The sequence below is a fragment of the Guyanagaster necrorhizus genome, assembly GCF_019112545.1.
Source record: "Guyanagaster necrorhizus MCA 3950 unplaced genomic scaffold BT62scaffold_73, whole genome shotgun sequence".
NCBI lineage: Eukaryota > Fungi > Basidiomycota > Agaricomycetes > Agaricales > Physalacriaceae > Guyanagaster > Guyanagaster necrorhizus.
In genome coordinates, this window is record NW_025064952.1 from 56,968 (window position 1) to 69,222 (window position 12,255).

Below are 12,255 nucleotides of genomic sequence, written 5' to 3' on the forward strand. Positions count from 1 at the left end.
GCTCAGGGCCACCTGCAAGTCCTTTGGGATGGTATGTCACAGCCAACTCAAACTCTGATGCTGAAATGATGGATGATGATGACCACAGTGACAAGGACACTTTATCAGAGATGATGAGTCACCTGTCCATCAATGACAAAGATGTCAAGATGGAACTCATGAACTGCTTACCCATCATTGACATTTGTATATCTTCTGACTCCCACAACCACCCACCCAGACTAATAGCTCATTTAGGCATCTGAAGACTAGAAGGGTGGTGTTATGGATATGACCTATCTAATCTGACTAAGTCTTTTGATGCCTGAACAGGAACCAGATCTTTCCCTTTCTTTCTTTGTTATTCTGTTACATACTTTTATCTATCTTGAACATACCAGAAAACCTGAGAACATTCTCAACAAGCTGTACTACTAGAATATTCACTGTAGTTTCCCTTGTATATAAGTATCTCCATAGCCATGGAATATCCATCTACTTCTGAATTACCAATTGACTCTGTGTGAATATGAGTATCTTCATCAGCTATGCTTGGCTCTCACTGCCATCAATCCTCATCAGTTATGCTTCACACTCACTGACTGTTCAGTCTCCCATTTGACTATGGTTGGCACTCATCACAGCACTTACTTCTTGAACTCCTTCTCAGGTAAAGAACTCAACTTCTGATTGGAGAACTAGTGATGCACTTCATACTATGCTACTCAGTCCATATTGTCAAGGAGTGATAACAAAAAATTCAAGTGTAAGGACAATGGGATGTAAATTCTACTGTTGCAGAGATGGAGTATGATGGAATGATAAGGTGGTTCGTTCCCTTGCATCACTCAAGTAATACATCAACATCAGAAAGGAACAGTACTGAAAACTGCAAAGAAGCATGAGTCATTCCCAGCTCATTGCTGTGGAAGTGATTCATAATTCATTTATCATAAGATGGAATGTATCATGATTGCTCATGAGAGAAAGTAGCCAATCAGCCATCACCATCATGGTTCCGGTGAATGTGCAAAAGTCTGAAAATGTAAATGACTGACTTTGCGATACTGTGGTCATGTGATATCTTCTGTCACTGCCACGGTACATTACATGATGTGCCCATTCAAGGTTTGTCACTAGAATTTTGCAGGTCTCACTTAAATGCAAGGACAAAAAAGCATACTCTCCCTATGCTGTAGTTGCACATATCCTGGGTGGTTTGCTCTTGCTCGAAGCAGAGGTAAATGAGCTAGGACATTCCCTTTCTTCTGACTCTTTTGTTCTAGGATACTTCTATATACATGAAACCAACATGTATGGGCTCTGGTGATGCATGAGCACCCATGCAGCTACCCCTGGCCTCCCCTTATTGTACCTGTTCCAGAAATTTGATTTAGCTTCCCTTCCCTTTTGACCACCAAGTAATGAACCTTTGAGCGAGCCAAGGACCTTGACTGTTGATCCCAGTGAGTAGTTTTATAAACTAATTACTCCAATTCTCTCTAGATACATCCAGTATCGACAAACACCATGACTTTCCCCCATGCCCAGCCATTTCGCAAGCAACTCACGGCCTCGCACAACTGTCTATGTCAGCTACAACGTATACTGCGACAACGGCTAGTTGATCATAGTACTGCCTTTCCGCAGCTGGTTCTGAACATTTTAGTCTTCCCCGAAGTGAGGGACTGTGCCGCCAGAGGGATACACTATATCGCTTGGTTTATTTAAAGGCATGCCACAGAGGGAAATGCCTGAGATCGTGAAAGCGTTAATACGTGTGTCAATGCAAACGAAGCACCCAAAGGCCATCTGTTAGTAAACCTTTTAGGCTGAGTTAAAAAATGTACATGTATCATATATGTCGTTGCAGAATGGCACTGATGGCTGATCTTGAATGATGCTGATGACCTTCTCGCACGTTCCGGGAGAGCAAACATTTCTTCGACTTCCTCTTTCTTTACTTTCGCTGTGTGGGTTTACACATAAATTGAATGCCAGCATAGCTATAAGTAAGTAGGTCGAAATCCTTAACATAGTGGTGTGGAGATGGTCAAATCCTGCGAAATATTTATGGTACAAGGAAAACCACAAGACGCTGCGAGCCTCGCTGGATGGCGAACGCAGGGAGGAGGGGAGAGTCCTGAGCGAAGGAGGAAGACGGAGCCACTCTACTCCATTGGGAAAGATGACACATTCGAGGGGAGGACACGCGGCTGCCAGATGAGTACACATGCACGTTCGCTGACGACCATCGAGTGACCCGACCTGCTCGTCATTGACCACGTCGCCCGCATCTGAGCTCCTTTGGGAAGAGAGACCTCTCGTAGAGTCCCGCTTCTCCTTCATGCTGGGTTTATGCATGATCAGGGAGAACATTGAATTGAGGAACGACATCATGCAAGCATTTCTCACCAGCTTCTCCGTCAATATGGAGTCCCTCAATGGCGGGATATACGACGACGGCACTGCGGAGTCTCTTTTCCTCGGTACGCTTACCGATGAATTTGAACGCGAGTTTGAGGTGGCAAACCGAGGAAGGGAGGGACTCCAGTGTAGCCATACGTCCGAAAACCCGCAGACATTGGGATAGAGATGGCGGTAGATACCGTTGAGGAGAGGACGAGAGGGTGCGAGGAGGAGGATGATCAGATGTGGTCGACCTGTGACAAGATTGGGGAGAAGGGTGGCGGCGGTGTGCGTGAACGAAACTTGAGTCGGCGTAGGAGTGGGGGGGAGGTGGCGAGAAAGGCGGCATCAGAAACAGGGAGAGTCGACTTAGTGTAGTGGGCACAGAAGAAGTCGGACGAACGTCGGGATGGCCGGAAGTGGTGTAGATGGTGGTGATTTGTCATCGTCATCAAGGAGTGATGGAAAGCGCAAGAAGACGACGTTAATCTGTCCATCCAGCCACATGAGAAGATTTTCCTGGTCTCGACTGGAGAGATGAGTGGTGGTGTACAACGTGGATATTAAGCGACGAGAGATGTAGAGAGCGGGTTATGAGATACAGCCTATGGCGGTGGTCATTAAAAAACACAGAGGGTGGGCGTTAGAGACGTGAGGTCCCCCCGTATGACAAGAAACACCCACAGCGCGTCATTTGGGCCAACTATCCGACATCTTGAAATCGCCGATAGAGAAAGTCATGAAAGAGTAGCACGATAGCGGCACCGACTAGCGTGTTAGGAATGGAAGGGTTGTGACGACTGCTTCACCGGGAAATAGGCAGGGAGAAGCAAGACCTGCACGCAATATTCATGGATGACACTTGCGTGCCACTCGATCGACAGGCGAAGTCCAGATGGCCATCGTTGACTCACTCGATGACACAGACACTTTGCTCTTCTCTTCATCATCCTTCATTAGGTTGATTATCGTCGTCTGTCTACGACAGACTAGGTGTGCGGCTGATACATTTAGATATTTTAGCTTCGTTTCCCCCACAAGGACTTCCTCATTGTCGTTGATGGTTATTGCAACCCTAGGAAAGAGACGGACAGATGAAAGGCCTCGATAGTAAAGAGAGCGACAATAAAAACGACCTGCCGTATACAGTGACGTGACCGGGCCGATGTAGCCATTGACATCTTCTATTTCTTCCGCCCTCTCTGCCCCTTCTTCCATATTTCACGTCGCTGAATATAATTCGGGGTGCGTGGTTCCATTTACACCTGAGAGTTGATAACAACGCACTATCTTTCCCCTTGAAACCACAGTTATCTTCCAATAATTGCATATACTGTCACATTCATGGTTTGCAACGGTTTTCCTTAGGACCACATCTCCCCGATGATATACATACAGGCTCTGAATAGCGCCTTGGGCTTGGATCGGTAACACGATTGTCAGATAACTAGGACTTCTATCTATAAGTATAGTTCGACCTCATGGCTTACTGGTACTTGACGTCCAGTTTTAATCGAATGGAAAGCATCAACGTCTGTCTTCCGCCTCGCTAATATAACTTTTCGACATGAGACTATCTCGAAAAAAGCATAGAGGCGTCCACTTTCTCGAGGTACACTTTCTCTAGGTACATTATTTCTGCCCTTATGATACTCGAAACTCACTGAGCATGCGACTCTAGTACGTCTGCTATACTTCTTGGTTCAGTACGCCCTGTATTAATGGTTATAAAGGTGGATCTGTTTTTTCGATTCGGATGATGCGAATACTTGTGGCCTAAACGTGTACGCTCGTTGCTTATGCTCATTAATTCACTGTTAGTTTCAATTCTTGATATTTATCTGACCCTGAATCACTTTCTCTTGTGGTGAAATCAATCCTCTCATTTTCCTCAGCATCACTTTCTTCATACCAAAAATACCGGGATTCCTTTAATATAATTCTGATTCAAATCCAGCACACTCTAGTTCCTTCCAGTGTAAATTCGCTGGTACCCCCCACATACATAACACTTCTTTTCGATACCATCAGACGCTAACTATATCTAGGTCAAATTATCCAAGGGACCATCAAGCATCCCGGAACAGAGAGTCTGGGTCGTGAGGTCTACGCCTCACGAATCTAAAGAGAAGCGGGGTGTACATATTATAGTTTCACTAATTGAAGCTTTGACCGTAATATGAAAATTTGTTATATCCTACAGGTCTCCTTCGTGATGATGAATTGTCCATCCTAAACGAGCTTGTATGGCCGATACCTTCTCCCAGCCTCTTTTGCAAAGTCAACGAGATTGTTACAAATTCCCAATGGACAACAGAAGAACATCAGCACCAGGTCAAAATATCAATCTCGTGAGTCGTTAGGCCATAATTTCTCCATCATTGCATTAGTAAACCACACATTACATGTGGCAAAGTAATCTAAACGATGTGCTTCAGACATACGATGATGGGTGTAACGATTATATTCCCTAGGCCGACATCCCAATGCAACGTTAATAGGGGGCTTGTAGTCTGTGCGGAATTAGCTATGTTGAAATTTGGACCAGCCTTGATGGCAGGGTCTCCCACTTTTAAAGATCTCTCGCAGTACCACGCACTATAAAAGGGAGCGAGCTCGTTTTCTGAGTCGCAGTCGACTGAAAAGTAGTAAACTGTCTAACGTTTAGACGACTGGGCTGAGATCGAGAAGATAGCCCGTGTGACGATGATGTAAGGGAATATCATCTACAATGCGTAAGGTTATAGGGCAGATATCTCCCGCTCATATTCGCCCTCAATCATATTCATGGCATCCAGAATGCATAAAAAATGTCTTTTTTGAATAGTTTCCCTGAACGAAATGGATTCTAAAATATATATAAGAACTAGCTACTGTATGATAAATGGTCTGATTAATGTCCCATGAACCAAGGACCGGTACAACCCCGGAAAAATCTTACGAAGATGTTTGAGGAATAGAACACTGCATTTGTGTACTTCTTCGGAAACGCATCTTTCTCCATTGTTAGAACGACCACTGGGCCGTACCATAAATTCTGTCGCTCAACAGAACCGGTGATGGCGACAATCCTGTCATTCACATTGTTAGGGTCTTGCAAGCTCAGCTGCATTTGGTTCTTGAGGTACCAAAGCTCAAATGGTGGGTCGTCCCCATGTGCAGCGACCGTTCGACAGGCTAGTTCACCTGGAGGAAGGAAAGCATCCAGCTTCGGTATACAGTCCAGTATCTCGCCGTCGGTTCCGTGTTGGAATACGAAGGTGACAATAATTGGTATGGTATAAGTGCCTAACACATTTATTTTGTGTGTGAGAATACCAGGACGAACTGAAGACGCACTGTTTTGGGGAAGTATGACACCTCGAATACTGTTGTGCCCTGGATGGTGATACATTATTTCCCGATCGATGATTGGACAATGATCATAATATCTGTGTTGGAGATGTGGGGCATCGGTGAAATGGTTTCGAAAGGACTGGATGCACGATTTTCAGTTGTTCGTTGGTGGGAAAATACTGGATGCGACGTACCGCGTAAATGCATATCTGGGAGCACCAGAATTGACCACACTGACATACAGCGGCGGGGTCGCTTTCGACGAACATTTCTTTGCAGCCGTGGCAGGTGAATAGCACATACATAATCGCCTGATATGTGGTAGTCCGGTGGTAGAGTCGATAAGGTGTGAATGATAGATAGTGTTTGTAATGTTGAGATTCGAAAAAGGCGGTTCGAGAGCGGGATCGTTGAGATGCCTTGTAGTAGACTGTTTAGTATTGAGAATCAACATGGGACTCTTAATTTATATAGGCCATCGAAAACGGTGCGACTCGATCAGAACAACAACAAACGCAAACTCAACACCTTGCCGGCGAAATAGGCGTGTATGCGAAATATTGACTCCTTTTTTGTCCTTGCCTTTAAGTGCGACCCGCAAAATTCCAGTGACAAACCTTGAATGGGCGCGTCATGTAATGTACCGTGGCGGTGACAGAAGATATCACATGACCACGGTATCGCGAAGTCAGTCATTTACATTTTCGGACTTTTGCACATTCACCGGAACCACGATGGTGATGGCTGATCGGCTGCTTTCTCTCGTGAGCGATCGTGATACATTCCATCTTATGATAAATGAATTATGAATCACTTCCACAGCAATGAGCTGGGAATGACTCATGCTTCTTTGCAGTTTTCGGTACTGTTCCTTTCCGATGTCGACGTATTACTTGAGTGATGCAAGGGAACGAACCACCTTATCATTCCATCGTACTCCGTCTCTGCGACAGTAGAATTTACATCCCATCGTCCTTACACTTGAATTTTTTGTTATCGCTCCTTGACAACGTTGCTCAACTGCCAAGTACATCTCCAGTGGGTTATTTTGTGCTCGTACGTACGAATTCCGTTTCATATGCCTGGAAAGCTAATCCATCTCTTCGTTTGTTTCAAGCCCATCAAGACCAGGCGTCGTTACGTCGGGCACTGCCGCAGGAAATCACTTAAGAGAGGACGCTCTGCAGTCGTACTCCTCTATCCTTCTTCCGACCACTATAATGCTCGCAAAGGCTCTCATACTTGTCGCCTCCGTTATCTCGAATGCTATTCCATCTGCTCGTGTTGCGTTGCACACTGTGAAGATGGTTAATCAGTCAGTACATCACCACCTTATGGATCTTACACTGTGCTGACTGTTGTATAGATATAGCACCAGAATTGTAAGTTTAGATTCGAGATTCAGCTCCAACTTTCTTATCACCCGGTCATCGTAGCTCACCCTAAGTCAGAATTTCACAGTTCTCTGGACCGGAACTGAAGAAACTGGCATGGGTCCCTTCGAATCGGCAATGGCGTGAGTTACTCTCCTTGTATCACTGATTAATTGGTTCTCATTTCCTACCACGCTCGACAATGACGACTGTGGTTTTAACCACGTGTACTGTACCATTGTGGAAATCACTCTGAAAAATCCTACGGTGCCCGGGGTTGACTGAAAGAGGTGTGAATCACAATGTTGTCCGGGAAAGTTGCGATTCGAAAGGGGAAGTTTGAGTGAGCAGGATCTTTCAGAGGGTTTGTAAAGTTTTTAGCGTTGAGAATCAAGGTATAACCCTGAATTTATATCCACCACCAAAGGAGTTTGAGGTATGACTGGGATGAATCCTGATCCTGTTTCAGACTGAGACATCGACACAGATCGTTCGAGCACGCGATGTCCAAATTACCTGCAGATGTGAATCAATATTAGTCTGATTTAAGATAGCAGCTTGAATTGACCTCGACGAAAGGGCGACAAATCTAGACGTCAGGGCATAACTATGACATCGAATGCCCATCGATTTAGCGTGGCACAGGCCAACCAGCTTAATCTCGCTGTTTTTTTCATACAGCCCTCATGTATCTGCCTTTGAGCTTGGCTTGATTCTCGTTGTCCCAGATGTAGATCTGTTAACGAGCGGTATATTTTCTGCCCCTGTGACCGCTACTGCCCACTCTTACTCCGACTCAAGATTCATCCATGCATACAGTTGACACTCTGCTCCCTAATCTCACTACCTTGCACTGCCCACCCCACCTGATCGTCCCCTGGCCGTTACATTTAGCAAAGTACATATAAACGACGTGCTCCAAACTTTCGATTCTGGGTCTTACGGGTATATTCCCTGGCCAGACATGCTGGTGAAATGTTAATACAGACATATAGTCTCCGCAGAATTAGTCAAGACGTTCAAGTTTTTGACCGGCGTCTGATTTTGCCACAATAGGGATCGACACCATAGAACGAGTCGCTCACGCTCAGAGATCTATGGCAGTCCCACGTATTGTGAAAGGGGGGAAGCTTCTTGGATTCTAGTCGCAGTTGAGTCCTGTATATCCTAATCTTCTCCAAGGTGGGAAACCGTCCAACGTTAAAACGATTGCATGGGCGAAATAACTGTGTATGCTAAATCTTGACTGTTTTTTTTTGGTCATCGCCTTTCAGTACTACCCCGCAAAATTCCAGTGACAAGCACTGAATCGGCGCGTCATATAGTGTACCATGGCAGTGACAGAAGATATCACACGGCCACAGGATCGACGTTCTTTCGTCTGCTGGAAGTGTAGAAGCGTCGTGCGCTTATCATATTGGTACATTACTGTGCTATGATGAAGGACGTCGCTCAGGTTAGCCCGCGGTGGGCGAAGAAACAATGGGGCCACGAAGCTGCGAGGATCATCACTATGCTTGATGCGCGATGGACTCCCTGGTTAGGATGGCTTGAGACTCAGTTGGGTCAGGAGCGTTAGATTCAGGTTTTTGATTTACTGCCGCCGATCGACGCTGGAGACGATGACTTCAGCGCACGTCGGCGACTTTGAGACAGGTGTTCATGGAGGCCCTGATGGCTGGTGATAAAATTTGTGCTGCAGAGCCCGGTACAGAAGCGGGGCGCGTGAAAGATGCAGCGCTGCCGCAAAAATAACTGAGGAAGGTAAACTTCATGGCAGTGCAGCGACTGTCCGTCAGTCCCAGCCAGAGCATCGAGAATCTATCTATGCTTGAGGGTTATGCTCCGTTACCACTCAGTACCACACTCTGAACCACACACGTAGTACGCGATCATGCTGAGCATCGTCGTGGAAAGGGCGGAAGATGAAATCCAGAGACAAGCCGTTTGCAAAGCCCTCCAAGATAGTGCACTGTTCGGTCAGTAACGATTGAAGATGGCTCTGAAACAGCAATGAGAAAATAGGGGGAGAAAGAGAAAGAGATGGGATTCCAGTTTTTTATGGTTCTCTGGCCTCCTTTTTTGTACCAATTACGGTGTCTCGTCCCTGGCCTATGTGCTCTTCGACATTGTCCATCAGCCAATCCAAGTATTCACGATAATCGTTGTGGATTTGACCCTCGACTACGACCGATACCAAGAATTTTAGTAAATGAGTGAAATGACATCCAATGCGAGACTTACCTTCTTTGCCCTCCAGATCCACTGTTCCCTCATTTGCTTCGGGAAATAATCCTCGCTCAACACTTCTTTCCACAAGACGACCTTTCGTTTACATCTTACTTGTGTTGTTGGGGGACAGCGCGTGCCGCGTTCGAGATCCCGTTCTCGAGTACACGATGACGCACTAAAGCGGAGCACCACGAACCTTTCTTTTTGCTATAATACCCAAAACTTTGTTCTCTCTTCGGCATTTGAGTTGACTTTGGCCTCTACGGACCTGTTGACCTCCGAGTCAATAACATCTGGCTGACCGTTCATGTCAGGAAGTCGGGTTTCCCACCCTCTCCCTGTCAGGACCAAAATGGTCCTCGGGAGCACTCTCATTGGACTGGGAGTTCGGCTCAAGTGCAGACCGTCGCAAAAAATGGCGTCAATGGCGTGGGAGCTGGTCGTCTTGTCCTCTCCAACGTGAACGCTCGATGGCATTACTTCTGAGTTCTAGCTTCTCTGTTATTCCTTGACCTCATCCTATGTAGACACTCAAACAAAGACAGTTTGCTTTGACGTTTTGTTCCTTGCCAACTGACGTCGACTTCAGCTCTGCAGTTCAAAATCGGTCACCGGTATTCCATTCTGCGAAGGCGTCGTGGTAGAATAGATACTCGTTCCATCGCAGCGTGGTTTGCGCTCCACTCCTGGATAGGCTTAATTCAAGCACCTATGATCCTTTTTATGTTCAACAGATAAGTTCTTTTCGATACCACATAGGAGTCAGGTCGGTTGATACGTGCAGTGCATGCCTGTTTCGGTTCGGCGTTTATGCTCTGTACTTATATTGATGACCTTGGATCCTCGTTATGCGAAGAGATGGATTTAGGTATTGGCAAAGTCCATATAAACGACGCGCTGCAGAGTTTAGATGCTGGGCGTCACGAGTATATTCCCTGTGCAGACATGCTGGTGCAGCGTTAATACGAGCTTCTAATATCCACCGAATTAGCCAACACTTTCAAGTTTTCGACCGGCCTCTGGTCTTGCGATAGTCGGGACACCAACATTGAACGAGTCGTTCAGGTTCAAAGATGTCTTGCAGTCCCACGCATTGATAATCTAAGGGAAATGTCGTCCACAACGAGTAACGCCATAGGCCAGATATATACCACTCATTTTCAATCTCAATCCTATTGGCGGCATAGAAGAATTCGTGAAAAACGGCTGCTTCAAACGGTTACTTTGAACGAATCAGTACCTAAGAATAACTAACCGCTATATGATAAATGCTCTGATTAATGTCCCACTAAAGAAACGAATGAGGGACCGGAATGAGTCATGAAAAATCTTCTGAAAACGTCCAAGTGATGCCATTCTACATTTGTGTACTTCATCCAATATGCATCTCTGAGGACTATTAAAGCGATGACTGGGCCGTACCATAATTGCGGTAGCTCTTGGCAACCGGTAAGGCTGACAATCATGCGATTCATAGAATTGGGATCCTCCAGCCCCATCTGCATTTGGTTCTTGTGGCACCAAAGCTCAAAAGGCGGGTCGTCCCCTCGTGCACCAACTCTTCGACAGGCGAGCTTATCCCGAGGAATGAATTGGTCCAGCTGCGGTATACAGTCCAGTATCTTGCCGTTGGTCTCCTGTAAGGATAGGAACGTGAAAGGAACTTCTATAGGAGCAGTGCCTAACGCCTTTATTTTCAGTTTGAAAATACGAGGAATGAGGTGAAGACGCACGGTCTTGGGGAAATATGAGTCCTCGAATACCGTCGTTCCATGGATCGTGATATACTATTTCCCGGTCGAGGTTTGGATAATAATCGAGAAACCCGTGTGCTACAAGTGGGGCGTCGATGATATGCTTTTGGTAGTACTGGACTCACGATTTTCGGTTCTTCATTCGTAGGAAAATATTCGAAGCCACGTACCACTTCTAGGCATCTTTGCAGGCACCAGAATGCACCACACTCACATACAGCGCGGGGTGCCAAGGTGACGTCTGTTGATCCGCAGCCGTAGCAGAATAATAGCATAGAAATAGACATAATTTCGTGATATGCAGTAATATCGTGGTGGAATCGATAAGGTGCGAATGATAGTGTCCGTAATGTTGAGATTCGAAAAAGGTGGTGACATGCCCTCTCCATGTTCAGGCATGTAAAATTGCGAAAATTGCAAATACATGGACTGCATTCCAGTCCAGTAAGCATATAACAGAAAATAGGACTAGAGCACACAGAAACCTAGCTATCATAATGCTAAACTGAAGTAACAATAAGCAGAGTGCATGGCCTAGTAACAGACTAATACCAGAGGGGTTAGGCTGCATGTGAGGTCTCAGCATTTGGCCCTAAATGTGCCAATACTATCATGAGAGGATATGCTAAAAATAAAAAGAATATGATCGAAACATGATCGGCAATTCTGATCCCATTGATCAATGACGCACTGATGGAACATGCTTGAGAACAGAGATCCAGGACCCTAAGAAAGGTATCTGAATAACTGGGTGCTGAACAGAGAGACGCAATAATGGCAACAAGGAGATAAGTAGAGGAATATTATGCTCAGAGATGAATAGCACATGTGCTGCTCAGAGACTCGCACACATACTAATGGTGCTTTAGCGCGCTTAACACAGCGAGGGACTCCGCATCATACCACGGTATGACATATACTATATTGGGAAAGTTAATTAATATATGCCAGGCCAGAAGCGGTGCGTTTCATGTGCCAGAGAGAATGTTGAGACACTAGAGAAGAGAACATAACTATTGTGGCTGACTCCAGACATGGGAGATAACCCCGGGGGTCCAGAACAGTTTACCGCTGTCAGAAATGTCACCGGGGAGATAAGAAAGCGAGTAGACCTGGCGAGGCCAGCTAGCCGATGTCAGCTAGTAAAGGAACAGCGGGCACAGTCATCGCCC

General features: G+C 45.9%; 5 protein-coding genes across 5 annotated transcripts; 1 reads left to right on the top strand and 4 right to left on the bottom strand.

Annotated features, from left to right (window-relative positions):
* Positions 1–5,260: 5,260 nt before the first annotated feature.
* BT62DRAFT_938988 (uncharacterized protein) lies at positions 5,261–5,649 on the bottom strand. The gene is made up of 2 exons (XM_043187633.1): positions 5,590–5,649; positions 5,261–5,533 (listed from the first exon to the last, which is right to left on the bottom strand). The coding sequence occupies exon 2, from the start codon at positions 5,498–5,500 to the stop codon at positions 5,282–5,284; it is 219 nt and encodes a 72-aa protein (XP_043032928.1). The 5' UTR covers positions 5,501–5,533; positions 5,590–5,649; the 3' UTR covers positions 5,261–5,281.
* A 1,295-nt stretch (positions 5,650–6,944) lies between these two features.
* BT62DRAFT_938989 (uncharacterized protein) lies at positions 6,945–7,458 on the top strand (the record flags this gene model as incomplete). Its single annotated transcript, XM_043187634.1, has 3 exons — positions 6,945–7,039; positions 7,091–7,106; positions 7,161–7,458. The coding sequence occupies 3 exons, from the start codon at positions 6,945–6,947 to the stop codon at positions 7,242–7,244; spliced, it is 195 nt and encodes a 64-aa protein (XP_043032929.1). The 3' UTR covers positions 7,245–7,458.
* Positions 7,459–8,725: 1,267 nt separating this feature from the next.
* Positions 8,726–9,806, bottom strand: BT62DRAFT_1013948 (uncharacterized protein; the record flags this gene model as incomplete). Its single annotated transcript, XM_043178133.1, has 5 exons — positions 8,726–8,922; positions 8,979–9,099; positions 9,193–9,276; positions 9,342–9,504; positions 9,553–9,806. 5 exons carry the CDS (start codon positions 9,804–9,806, stop codon positions 8,726–8,728), a joined length of 819 nt encoding a protein of 272 aa, XP_043032930.1.
* Positions 9,807–10,571: 765 nt separating this feature from the next.
* BT62DRAFT_938990 (uncharacterized protein) lies at positions 10,572–11,258 on the bottom strand. Its single transcript, XM_043187635.1, has 2 exons — positions 11,063–11,258; positions 10,572–11,010 (listed from the first exon to the last, which is right to left on the bottom strand). Exon 2 carries the CDS (start codon positions 10,826–10,828, stop codon positions 10,607–10,609), a length of 222 nt encoding a protein of 73 aa, XP_043032931.1. The 5' UTR covers positions 10,829–11,010; positions 11,063–11,258; the 3' UTR covers positions 10,572–10,606.
* BT62DRAFT_737096 (uncharacterized protein) lies at positions 10,710–11,456 on the bottom strand. Its single transcript, XM_043182084.1, has 2 exons — positions 11,063–11,456; positions 10,710–11,010 (listed from the first exon to the last, which is right to left on the bottom strand). The coding sequence occupies exons 1-2, from the start codon at positions 11,368–11,370 to the stop codon at positions 10,905–10,907; spliced, it is 414 nt and encodes a 137-aa protein (XP_043032932.1). The 5' UTR covers positions 11,371–11,456; the 3' UTR covers positions 10,710–10,904.
* Positions 11,457–12,255: the final 799 nt, after the last annotated feature.

Bases quoted from the DNA above. Each gene is read 5' to 3' on its own strand.
- BT62DRAFT_938990 (XM_043187635.1), bottom strand. From the start codon at position 10,828: ATGGGGCTGGAGGATCCCAATTCTATGAATCGCATGATTGTCAGCCTT.
- BT62DRAFT_938988 (XM_043187633.1), bottom strand. From the start codon at position 5,500: ATGCAGCTGAGCTTGCAAGACCCTAACAATGTGAATGACAGGATTGTC.
- BT62DRAFT_737096 (XM_043182084.1), bottom strand. From the start codon at position 11,370: ATGTCTATTTCTATGCTATTATTCTGCTACGGCTGCGGATCAACAGAC. The intron at 11,011-11,062 runs GTGCGTCTTCAC...TAAAGGCGTTAG, and splicing joins ACTCATATTTCCCCAAGACC to GCACTGCTCCTATAGAAGTT.